At 41.1% G+C, this 13536-nt stretch overlaps 1 protein-coding gene across 1 annotated transcript in view; it reads right to left on the minus strand.

Moving 5' to 3' along the window:
- The window catches only part of cntn2 (contactin 2), a 112152-nt gene that overhangs the window by 21341 nt on the left and 77275 nt on the right, over positions 1–13536 (minus strand). Inside the window, exons 11-13 of the mRNA XM_013915095.1 lie at positions 12216–12366; positions 8911–9038; positions 7181–7356 (exon numbers count right to left, since the gene is read on the minus strand). Of these exons, the coding sequence (XP_013770549.1) occupies positions 7181–7356; positions 8911–9038; positions 12216–12366 (455 nt within the window). The remainder of the gene's footprint in view (positions 1–7180; positions 7357–8910; positions 9039–12215; positions 12367–13536) is intronic.

Genomic DNA, 13536 nt, shown 5'->3' on the forward strand with positions numbered 1-13536 from the left:
TGTGACGCTTATTTTGAGCGATAATAATAGAATATAATTTTATTTTTATATTTTAATATCACAATAATCTTTCAATTTAGAACTACAAGTTATAAAAGAACATAAATAAAATACACTTCAGCTAAATACTTGGAGCCACGTGGAGCCGCAGTGTAAGGACTAAAGAGCCGCGGCTCCGGAGCCGCAGGTTGCCGACCCCTGAGCTAGACCTTTATAGCAACATCTTATTACATCAACTTTCATGAAACAGTTAAATGTAAGGAGCAGGGACGTGAAATAGACATTAATCTCATTTAAAAGCATATACCTGTGAGTTATGCCACCGTTATATTCATTAATGAAGTAACTAGATCGCCTATAGCAGTTCAGTCCACCTAAAATCAACTCTGACTTTTTAACTTTCTCGCTGAAACCCTGCTCTTATCTCCAAATATACTACTGCTTTTAACATTGACAACACATCAAATTCAGCCACAAGAGATTTTATATGCTGTCTGGACAATTTTGGCTTACACCAATATATGAACGTTCCCAAACACTCCAAAGGACACATTTTGGATCTTGTTTGCTGCATTGGTGTCACCCCTAAGAACTGTGCTGTTTTGGCCTCTTTCAGACCATAAATTAGTTTTATTCAGTGTTAGTCTCCCACTATACAAAAATAAACAAAACCGCTCAATTACTTTTAGAAATATTAGGGGCATTGATCTATCAGCTCTTTCCCATGGCATTAATAACTTACCTACCATTGATGCCTCAGCTTCCATAGACGACCTGCTATCTCACTATAACAATGAACTTATCAACCTCTTAGATACCTTGGCTCCCCAAAAAACTCGAACTGTTTCTTTCTCTCGCTCTGCACCATGGTACTCATCTGAACTTCGCCAACTTAAAGCTACTGGACGCCACCTGGAACGTCTCTCCAGGAAAACAGGACTTACTATTCACAAGGATATGTATCTCAGTCATATACAACACTATAAAGAAGCTATTCATCATGCTAAATCTGCTTACTACACCTCTGTTATTGAATCCGCTGACAGAAACACTCGCACTTTGTTTTCTACATTACACAATACTGTTAAACCCCCAGATACCTTTGCCATACATACACACTCTGCCAGTCTGCAACAAATTTATGGACTTGTTTTACACCAAGACTGAGAATCTTCATCAACACTTGCCCTCGTCCTGTGATATGGTCAAATGTATCTGCATTTTTTGTCCTTCTCAGCTGTCATCCTCTCTGTCCAATTTTGAACTTCCCACAATAACTCAGCCATCTTCCATAATTACAAACTTAAAGTCGTCATCGTGTAAACTTGATCCACTGCTGACAATTCTGGTCAAACTCTCATTCCCGTCTCTTGCCCCACTGATTGCTAATATCGTACACTCCTCTCTTATATCTGGTTCTGTTCCTTCTTCCCTTAAGACTGCAATAATAACTCCCATACTAAAAAAGAACGGTTCAGATCCCTCCAATCTAAATAATTTCAGGCCAATTTCAAATCTCCCTTTCTTAGCAAAAATTCTTGAAAAGATAGTGGCTGCACAGGTTCATCGTCATCTCACTGGAAATAACTTGTACGAACAGTTTCAGTCCGGCTTCCGCTCATGTCACAGCACAGAAACATGTCTAATAAAAATCACCAATGATCTTCTGCTTGCAGCTCACTCTGGACTCATCTCCATCTTCATTCTCAACCTTACAGCAGCTTTTGACACTATCTCCCACCGCATCTTTCTTCACAGATTAGCATCTATTGGCATCAATGGTACAGCACTCGCCTGGTTTACCTCTTATCTCTCTGGCTGCTCACAGTTTGTTCAGTTACTCCCTCACAGATCAGCATCTACTCCAGTTAATTCCGGTGAACCCCAAGGCTCTGTCCTGGGTCCTTTACTTTTTATCATCTATCTCCTACCCCTAGGTAATATTTTTAGGAAGCATAACATCCAGTTTCACTGCTACGCAGATGACACCCAGCTCTACCTGTCCTCCAAACCCACAGCTACTCTCCCACCCACATCAATTTCTGACTGTTTAAGTGAAATCAAGCTCTGGTTTTCTCACAACTTTCTTAAACTTAATGGCAATAAAACAGAATTTTAATAGGCTCCAGATCAAAACTGACTCCAGTTCCAACCAGTCTTTCGTTATCCATTGATAACTCTGATGTCACACCCTCCCCTCAGGTTAAGAGTCTTGGTGTCATCCTCGACAGCACTCTGTCCTTCACAGCACATATAAATAATATCACTCGGTCTTCCTACTTTCATCTCCGTAATATTAACCGTCTTCGTCCCTCACTCACACCTCACAGTACCGCCATACTTGTCAATGCTCTTGTCACATCTCGTCTGGATTGCTGTAATTCTCTTCTCTATGGTTTACCTCATAAATCATCCATAAACTGCAGTTGGTTCAAAATACAGCTGCTCGTATTATTTCCAGAACTAGATCCACTGAACATATAACACCAGTTCTTAAACAGCTCCATTGGCTCCCAGTTCACCTCCGTGTCAAGATCCTGCTTCTCACTTTCAAAGCGCTTCATAACCTCGCTCCTCCATATCTATCCGATCTTCTCCACACATCCTCGCCCCTCCGTACACTCCGCTCTTCCTCAGCTTCCCTTCTGTCAGTTCCACCTGCTCGCCTGACTACCATTGGACTCAGAGCCTTTAGTTGTTCTGCCCCGAGACTTTGGATGCACTTCCACTTGCTCTCCGGACCACACACTGTCTCACCACTTTTAAATCACTACTCAAAACCCATCTGTTTAGAATTGCATACACCTGATCTGTCTTAGGCCATTTTTACCTGCTCAGTTTTTATATTTGCTTTTATACTTTTATGACTGTTTATGTCTAAATTTTATCTGCCATGTTTGCTATTTATACATGTTTCTTATGTTTTTTATGGTATTGTTTACGTGCTACTGTAAGGTGACCTTGGGGGTCTGAAAGGCGCCTATAAATAAAATCTATTATTATTTATTGTTATCCGGTTGTTCAGTCTGACGTCACTAGCCGTGTCTGGGCCTAAACTCCGCTGCAGGTCCATATATCAAACGATCACTGTGGCATTACTGAGAGTTGAAAAACTGTCTAAAGTCTTTCATCTTTAATAAAATGATCAGCGTTCTGCTCTACCAGGTGTAACAATTGAGTTTAACATCCAGGCATCCATGAAAACGGAATTTATGACATTTAACGGAGTTAGAAGTTAGCAGGGTGTTAGCTCGCTAGCTTCTATCTAAATACAATATAGCATGTCCTGACTGCGGGGTTTTGGAAACAAATTAAAACGTACAGCTCTGTTATCACTTCCAGCATAAATGAAGACAGAAAACTAAACAGCAGTGACGTTTGTAGGGTTACTGAAGTTTGGCTAGCTGGTATATAATGATGTGCTACGTGACCGCTAGCGACACAGCTATGTTAGCATAATATAAACAAGCTAACTTTTTTTCCACTGGATAAAAGTTAACGTGAGTGTTCTCGGTGGTCAGGAACAAATGTAATCGCATGGCAGGATGCTGTAAAAGGACCAAACTTCAGCCAGGAGAACAACTGAGATAATCCATCCACAATACGAGGTTAGTCATTCATATACTGCTGCATGGGCTGGGCTGTAGTTACATCCTAAGGTTTTAAACACTGAGCTTAAATAAATGATTAGCGGTAATAAAAGCCGAGGGAGGTCAACGGTGATCACTGACTGTTTTAGGAGCTTTTTGAGATTAAATAGAAGAAAATACATAACATTAAACATGTTAACAACACAAAAGCCATATTAAACGCAGACTACTTTAGGCCCGGAAGTAGGATTCGTCGTGTCATCCCTGAACAACCGGATAGTTTCTTTCAGTGTTTTGGAATTTTGGTTTCTTTACAAAATAAATTCAGGTGAAACTACATTTTCATGGAGCAGCAGTTTTCTGTCACGCTTGTTTCAGATAAGCTGTCGAGCTGTGAACCAAAGACTGAACAGACTGGGTCACTGCAAATCTGTGTGATGGAAATACCTATTTATTGATTATATCACATATGTGTTTATTGCACACGGTCGTGAGACAGTTGGAGACATCCAGGCACCGTTTATCGGGTTAAACAGATGGTGGAGCCTTTTGTTCTTGGCACCTTGGGGGGGACCAGCGTAGCAGCGCCCTGCTGAAGGCCCACTCGCTCTCATCCACACCAGAATAAAGGTGTCGATTACAGCTGACTGTGTCTGTGGACTTTGTTAATTAAACTTCCGCCACACCTGCACGTTTCACGATCAAAGCCCTGTTTAAAAAAAATGAAAGGATTCTGGTGATATTCCTTTTTTATTATGATTATCCACAAATACTTCAAAGCTCAAACTAACATTCACTGCGTCCTTCTAACAAGCATAGATCTGTGTGTGTAACCTATTTATTTAGACTGAAGCTACATGCAATGTTTGCTAGCATTTAATTGGAGGAACAATCTGGATTCATTTACCCTAACATGTGTGACCAGAGGCCTGGATTTTGGCTTATCCCAGTAACTTCAGTGTAAACTCAGACGAGCAGACTAGGCATGAAATCACCGCCTACTGACCAATCAATTCTCAGAAATAGCGTCACCTGGAAAATCTCTCTGCAGGAAGGTTTAATAGGCTTTTCAGTTGCATCTAAAGTCTTTGTGTTTCCATGATAAGCAAGCGAGTGTGAGATCCTGCATTCAAGGTGGAAGGCCAAAGCGGGCCAGCAGAGAGGCGAGTGTGAGAGCCTGAGACCAGGCTGGAGGGCTGGCATAGATCAGGAGGGAGGCAAGTATGAGAGTGCAGAAAGGCTAGAGAGAGAGGAGGGCCTGCGAGAAGGTTGCAGGGCCTCTGGAGACCGGGATGGTGAATGGACAGCATAAAGAGATGGAGGCTGATGCAGCTCAGAGGATGAAGCACTTGTTAACAGGAGCACAAATGTGACTTAAAACAGACGAGACTTTGATAACACCATCTTGAATGCCAGCTTTATGTTGACTTACCCTGACTTTAAGATTTGAGTGCCTTAGGAACAGGAAAAGCAGAAACCATACGTAGAAGAAGAGAAAGCACAGAAACAGGATGGACTGCGGGTCAGCGGTCCATTTGTGGAAAAGAGGAGCTGAAAACACCAAAGGCACACATTTCCTGCCTATATATTTCTTTAGTGATGAGCTTTGAAATGTGGCCATGGAACATTATGAACAGAAATAGAAGCTTGCAGGTTCTAATTGAAAGCCTATCCTAAATTGGATCTTGAATTCGGGACAGGTGATATGGTGACAGCCAGAATTTGCCAAGGGGAGGATTTAGCCCTCAAAAAATGTCACTCATCCAAGCAATCTGAGTATGAACGACTGGAAAAGGGGCTACAAGGGATCACTAAGGGTTTTGTCTTAGGCAGCAGTTGTCCTTCTCTCCTGGACGGCCTGGAGCTTTCGTTGGGTGCCCTCCCAGCTGGGATAACTGCATTTACTTGATGTGATATTCTTCTGCTTCACTGGGCGCTACATCTGGTGACACCCAGTTTGTGCTTCTGTGGATGTGTCAAGCTGATCCATATGCACTGGTTTACAGTACATCATCAATGTCCCCCCTTACTCACCGTCTGCATATGATTGATCGTGAAACTGACCTCCCAGCCCATTGTTCCTTCAGTGGGCTGGTTTCAGTCACTGTGCAAATGTCCTGTTTATAAGATTGAAAGCTGCAGTCAGCTGAGACTGAAGACATCACCTGATGAGTGAAAACGCGACGCCCTGATGAACTGAATCAACCTTTGGAACATGGATGACTGAGCATGCATCAAGATGGAAAGCACATCACAGCAATTAAAATTCTGAAATGACCTCTTAACTATTACTGACTCCGGGAAATCTGCTGCTTTAGTACTTTTAGACCTTGGTTCTGCTTTTGATATCATATATTATGGTGTCCTTATCTCCTGGCTGTAGGACTTAGTGGGCATCAGAGGGACTGCACTGGAATGGTTTCAATCTGATTTTACTAATCACCTTTGGCTCTGCTTTTAAAGCTCTCCTCACTGAGGACAGGTAGCTAACAGGTGACCAGTTTGTCACACAACCATTCACACTCATGGGAAATTTAGACTCACCAATTACCTAACTACTAATGGCATGTCTTCAGACTGTGGGAAGAAGCTAGCTACCAAAAGGAGGACCTACACAAACACGGGAAGAACATGCAAACTCCAGGCAGATGACGGATTTGAACCTAGGACCTTCATTCTGCGAGGTAACAGTGCTACTCGCCATGGCACAGGGTTAGGGTTAGTCTAAAGCACCAATAAAAACTCAAAACTGAAATTTGTGCTGCTATTTTCTGTGCTGTCTAAGTTCAACTCAATTCAATTTTATGTATATAGTCACAACAACAGTCACCTCAAGGTGCTTTGTATTGTAAGGTTGACCCTACAATAATACATACAGAGAAAACGCAACAATCATATGACCCCCTATGAGCAGCACTTTGGCGACAGTGGGAAGGAAAAACTCCCTTTTAACAGGAAGAAACCTCCAGCAGAACCAGGCTCAGGGAGGGGCGGGGCCATCTGCTGTGATTGGTTGGGGTGAGAGAAGGAAGACAGGATAAAGACATGCTGTGGAAGAGAGACAGAGGTTAATAACTGATATGATTCAGGGCAGAGAGGTCTGTTAATACATAGTGAGTGAAGAAGAAACACCCAATGCATCATGGGAATCCCCGGCAGCCTACACCTATTGCAGCATAACTAAGGGAGGATTCCTAAGGAGTCCAGCCCTAACTATATGCTTTAGAAAAAAGGAAAGTTTGAAGCCTAATCTTGAAAGTAGAGATAGTGTCTTGAAACCTTGATGAAGCTAAAAGTTAAATATCACAGTCTCAAGAGTGAATGATAGAAGTTACCAAATCAGAATTTTCTGCAGGCTTTCAAACCTGCACTGGTACTAATATAGCACTCCATTTAAATACTGAGAGTTCTTTCTACTACAGGTCACATACATCCAAGCATACACACTCATGCTTCAGTATTTTGCCCAGGAATACTTTGACACAGAGACAGGAGGAGCTGGAGATCGATCGACCATCCTTCCGATTGGTAGGCAAGCTGCAGTATCTTCGCAAGAACCTTCTTTTCAGCACAAACATTATAGGACTCACCCCCTCCACCCGATGGTAAGGCCCAGCAGAGTTCTCCAGGTCCAAAAGGACACCATTGAGAGACCATGTGAAGGTAAGATCCATAGCTGCATCATGGGAGGCATGGCACTGGAGCGTCACATTCTCGCCCTGATTTATGTCGGCATTAGAAGGGGCCAGCGTGATCTTGGTGGCATCTGTGAGGGGGTAAATAGTTCTGATTAGCAAGACCTTGTCCAAATGTCTGAAGATACCAAAATAAAAAATAAACAAGTCTGACAGTTTGGAAAATGTATTCATAGATGTTCTTGTGTACCATTCAAATGCTTTCTTGTTTTCTTCAGTCAGCGGTGCAACATGTCCTGGCCTTACAGAGGGCGTTTTTTAAATCGACAAACAAACTCGTTTTTTCCAGGATAAATGAAGAACTTCTAAATAAATGAGACACCATTTCCTCTCCAGCTTATCTGGAGGGGTATTGTTGGGTTTGATTATTATTTGGGATTAATATAATTAAAAATCTTTTACTGATTGAATAATTATGTAGAAACCTGCAGAAATATCAGTGAAAATGTAAGAATGTGTGGGGCAGATGTAGACATGATAACTGGTACCAGCAGCTTCTCCCCACCAGATTGAACCGGTTAGATAGACAGATGCACGTTCTCATGTAAAACTCTGCCAGGGGGTCACTCTCTTTTGGGAAGACTGAGTGTTTTACGCCTGTGGTTTTCTAAACAGACCAGTTCCATGTACATGATACATTTTAATTATTCAATGCTTTAATAAATAGTAATCAAAAGAAGAAGTGTTTTACTGGTGATTCGTCAGGGTGGATAAACAAACATGTTAACAGCTATCTGCCTTAAGGTGCGCATTTAAGGTCACCAGGTCAAATAATTCTGATTGGAGGCTTTCTTTTTCGGAGGAGCCGCAGTAGTGAACACAAGACAATCAACCACTGTGGGACTAGAGCAGCGGTCCCCAACCCCCCGGTTTTCGGACCGGTACCGGTCCGTGAGTCGTTTGGTACCGGGCCGCGAGAGTTGAGGCTCAGGTGTGAAATGTATGGTTTTCAGGGTTTTTATCGGTTTTCAGCGTTATTTTGTTATTGTTTTTATCGTTAACTCGGTTTTCCTGGGTCTTTTCACGTGTGTTATGAATAAATCTTCTTTTTTTCTGTACTAGTTTTATTTTGTTGTATTTATCTGCGACACCTTAAAGGCCAGTCCGTGAAAATATTGTCGGATATAAACCGGTCCGTGGCTCAAAAAAGGTTGGAGACCGCTGGACTAGAGGACTCATATCCTTTCATTACAGGGACACTGGTGTTCCAGCAGTCTCCAGTTCACGTACACTTTTTTGAATTGGTGGGTTGATCTGTGGCTCCTCCAGTCTCCATGCCAAAACTAAGTTTGATTAAGACAGTGAACCCTGAGTTCCTCCTTTTGCATTCATCAGAGTCTGAATGTTATATATTGTCTCGTTCATGCTTGATACAGTCGAAGGTTCAGGACCACTCAGTTCTATTAATTTACGAGAATGCGTTTTCAAACATAATTACATTTCAATGAAATAATTAATTCATGGACGTGTGTCAGAAGAGAACACAAGCAATCCAAAGTGCACAGTTAAGCTTATCTCGACTTTGAGATGATTATAGCGACTAGCAATAGGAACAAAGGCTTCAACTCACTGACATGTGGCATGAGGTTGTTTGTTACTTATGGCTGAGTTGTTGAGTTGTGTACCTCTCACAGACAGGTGTCCAGTGCTGTTGGCTTTGCCGAGGTAGTTTTCAGCAAAGCAGGTGTACTTTCCTTCATCTGCTCTGCTGATGTTATAAATCCACAAGATGCCATCTGGAGTTACTGCGATTCTGAGAAAAGACACAGTACAATATAACCCTTAATTTAATCTAAAACATTGTATGTGTTTGTACATGGAAAACTTAACTTATTCCAAGTTGTCTACGGAGCTTAGAAAGAAAGAAAGACAGCGACTGGACTTCTTAAAGGTTCGTGAAGACATTTCTTTCCTCGCCTAAGAGGTGTGTTCAGTGCTAAAACCAAATGTTTAAGAGTCCCAGGTATTTAAACTCTAGAGGGGTTGACCCTTTAGTCGATACTATTTATCATTTACCTCATCACATGAGCCAAGGTGTCATTTCCACCAGAGGTTTCAGGTGAAACCACTGTGAGCCCTTCTCCCACCATGTGACCTACTTAAGTCACCTAACGCAACAGTCAGTACGAGACTTATCAGTCTTTTAAGTGTTGTGGATGTTATACATGGTTATGCTGAGGATATGTCTGCCAGTTTTTACTGGAAATGCCTTTTGTTAGTGAGGAATTTGCATTTGCACTGTTACATTTTTATATTTTTACTGAAGAAAACAGCTGCTTGTTTCAGTGAAAATACATTGATGGGTTTTTTTGCACTAATAAAGTTGTGGAGTTGTAAAGTATTTTGTCTCACGTCAATTATGTTGTCAGTTATATCGTTATCGCAAATTTCCAAATATATATCGTGATAAATATTTTTGGCCATACTGCCCTGCCGTACGCTCAAATTAAACTTTTCTTTGCTCAAATTAATTTTCTCCCCAAAATGCAATGTTTGTATACAGGCACAAACATAACACCATATAATAATATGAAAACATTGGTTTATATGTTAACATTGGTTTATTTTGAGTGTTTTTCTTCTTCATGGGAGGCACATACATTGTTCCATATGCTGAAGTTGAATGCTTTTTGGCAAGTGCTGTTGTGCAATACATATAAACGTCAGAGAGCTGATATTTGACCTCACTGTGATGTTGAGTTCTAGTTTTGTACTCGCCAATGAGGAGTACATTCTTTGGGAATTAGAGTATAACATGCTAACATGCTCATTATGAACAATGATCATAATGCACGATGCGAGGTGCTGCACAGTTAAGCATTATAGCGGAACGTGATTACTCGTTTTTTTTTAAATGCCTTTGTTATTATATTTTGACATTGTCCATTAAATTGTTCTTAGTATTTCTTAGTTTCAGACTCAAATGTTTTTCCTCATTTAGTCAACTAAGAAATTGGTCACCAGGAACATCCAACCCCTGGTGGTAATGACCCACGCCTTTTTTCACACCTTGGCTCATGTAATGAGGCACATGATTAAAACAGGTCAACAACACTCTTAAGGGACAACCCCCACTAGGGCTTCAATCCCTGGGACTGGTTTTAGATTTAAAGCTCTAGGGTTTAAAGTTTGTCTGCTATTATTGTAGCCAAACAACTTTGAATTCACACCATTTGCAGATGAGTTTTTGAAAGAATGACAAACTTACATATATCATTAGGTGTATAAATGTACACCACTAAAGTGAATTTTAAATCAAACAATCAATATGTAATCTACCGTACTTTTTGGACCATAAGGCGCACCGGATTATAAGGTGGACTGTCAATGAACGGGTCTGTTTTCATACATAAGGTGCACCTGATTATGAGCATTAAGCAAACAAAGCAGTCAGATAAATCAAACTTTACTCAGCTCATTCTTCTTGCTTCCTCCACTTCTGTACCATTGATTCATTAATGTTGAATTCTCTCACAGCTGCTCTATTCCCATGTTGTTGCAGTATATTAATGACTAACCTCGTACTGTGGATGAATTATCTCAGTTGTTCTGACTGAAGTTTGGTCCGTTTACAGCATCCTGCCATGCGATTGCATTTGTCTCTAACCATCAGGAACCTTCACGTTAACTTTTATAAGTGGAAAAGTGTTAGTGTTCGTCCTCCAGCTTCACTGTTTATGTTATGCTAACATAGCTGTGTAGCTAGCGATCACGTAGCACATCATTATAAACCAGCTAGCCCAACTTCACTAACCCTACAAACGTCACTGCTGTTTAGTTTCCTGTCTTCATTTATGTTGGAAGTGATAGCAGAGCTGTACGTTTGAATTATTTCAGAAACCTCTCAGTCAGAACATGTTTAGGTGGAAGCTAGCGAGCTAACTTCCTGCTAACGTCTAACTCTGTTATATTTAATAAATTCTGTTTTCATGGATGCCTGCATGTTAAACTTAATAGTTACACCTGGTAAAGCAGCAACACTGATGATTTTATTACAGATGGAAGAATTTAGACTGTTTTTACTTCTCAGTGTTCGTTTGACTTTAGGACCTCAAGAAGAAGGAGTTTAGGACCTGAAGAGACGGCGTTTAGGACCCTGATCACTCCGCGAGGCTCCTGACTACAGTAGCTGTAATGCTCCAACAATCCATCAAGCGGTGCGGCTTCGTAGCTTAGCAAAGTCATACTAAAACATTTTTGACAGATTTTTGAGCGCCGTGTAGCACATAAAATCAGTTTGAGGTCAGTAAGCACAACCAGAATTCATACATAAGGTGCGCTGTCGATCTTTGAGAAAATTAAAGGATTTTATATATATATAATCCTTATATTGCAGAAAATACGGTAAGTGCACACTTCAAATTTAAATTCAAGGTATTTAACAAATGTACTATATGAATTGTTATGTTATTACAGCCAATTTTGTATATTGTCTACCATCTCCAAAAACTTAAAATTAACAAAACTGTCTCTGTCTATATATTGTTTTTTAAGTATAGGTTATATATACTTGGCTACTCTGACTGGTATGATAGACTCCTTTACTTGCAACAACATCTCTCTGGACCTCGTGTTGAAAGTTCCATTAAAAATAATAATATACAAATCAATGAGTTCAGTGCTTGGAACAACAGATATTTTATCTGTGTCATTTATCATAGAATAGCATGGGAACAGGCCTCAGCTAGCTGTGAGACTGCTTTCAGTTGTTCTTGTACTATTCATGGAATAGAAGCTTACAAAAATGAAAGACCAAGCAGCCAATGTTCTTTTGCAGCCATCTGTGTGCATCACACTTTGGCCTGAGATGCTACATGAGGGTGCACAAAACAATCAGTGCTAGGATCGACTTTACTGACCATGGTAGTTGACCATACATGCTGTTTACACTGTGGTATGAACTGTAACACAGGCTTAGCTAGGGAAATACCTGCTGCTGTTGGTGAGCAACTCTGTTCCACGACTCCAGAACAGACTGGGCTTCGGGGCAGCTCGAGGGCGACAATCAATCATCACCTGTCCCCCTCTAGCTGCTGGAATAAGCTTCCTTACTGGATTCAACCGGAAGTCTGGAGCCTGAACTGAAAGGAAGAGACACACAAGGATAGGGGAACAAAAGAGAGTGGTGCATTGCTGTCAATTGTATCTCCTGTTTGTTTTAATCCAAAGAAAAATAAATACGTTTTTTTACACGTAATGGCATGCTTTTATTATGTTGTCTTTAGGAATTATCAATACACCTTTTTACAGGTAAAAGTAGAATAGATTGAAGTAACAAGAGTCCTATTTATGGGCCAGTAACTAAAGAAACAGGTATCTGTGTCTATCACACAGACATAAGTGAGAATGCTGAGACAGTGACAGTCAGTGAGAAGGACTCTCGCTGGGGTCAACCCACAAAAAGTTACTGGACCAGACAATATATCTGGACGTGTGCTCAGAGCCTGTGCCAACCAGCGGACATTTTCAACATCTCCCTGAGCCAAGCTGTTGTGCCACAGTGCTTTAAAAACACCACCATCAGACCAAACTGGACCCACTACAGCTCACATACCACACAAACCGATCAATGGATCTCAGGTTGGACATACAAGATCCATCACACTGAGCAAAGGAACTGTGTTCGACCCCTCCAGAGGATTGTGTGGAGCACATTGTTGGCAGCTCTCTACCCAGCCTACTGGACATTTATACCTCATGCTGCATTCATAAAGCCACTACCATCATGGCTGACCCGCATCACCACCCCCTCCAACTTTTTACTTCTCCCCCCATCCAGAAGACGACTCTGCAGCATCAGGAGCAGGTTGGCGAGATTGTGCAATAGCTTTTCCCCCAAGCAGTCCGGCTCCATGCTGCCCCCCTCCACACTGGACTCTCTTCTCCACACACACTTCTTTGGACTACATAACACTTTCCTCTCACTGTCCTCTGTGCATCTTCCTTTTGTTTTGCATATTATAATTTGTATTTTTATTGTGTTGTGGTTTGCAGTGTTTTGTGTTGTTTCACTTTTAATTAGTTTAAAAGGAAAAGGCTGAAAATTTAAATAGTTAAAAGTTGAAATGTAAATAGTTGGTCTTTGTATTTTATAATTTGTTTATTGCATTTTATGTGGAGTAAATAAATAAAAGTATACTTACGGTGGCCCCTAGAGACAAAGCCCGTACAAACTCCGAAGCATGTGAAACCTCCAAAACACAACAGAAGTGCTCCAGGATGCTAGGGGGCAGTGTGGAGCTTTTGTTACC

The sequence above is a fragment of the Pundamilia nyererei genome, unplaced genomic scaffold, assembly GCF_000239375.1.
Source record: "Pundamilia nyererei isolate P.nyererei 1_Seehausen unplaced genomic scaffold, PunNye1.0 scaffold00257, whole genome shotgun sequence".
NCBI classification, from domain to species: Eukaryota; Metazoa; Chordata; class Actinopteri; order Cichliformes; family Cichlidae; genus Pundamilia; species Pundamilia nyererei.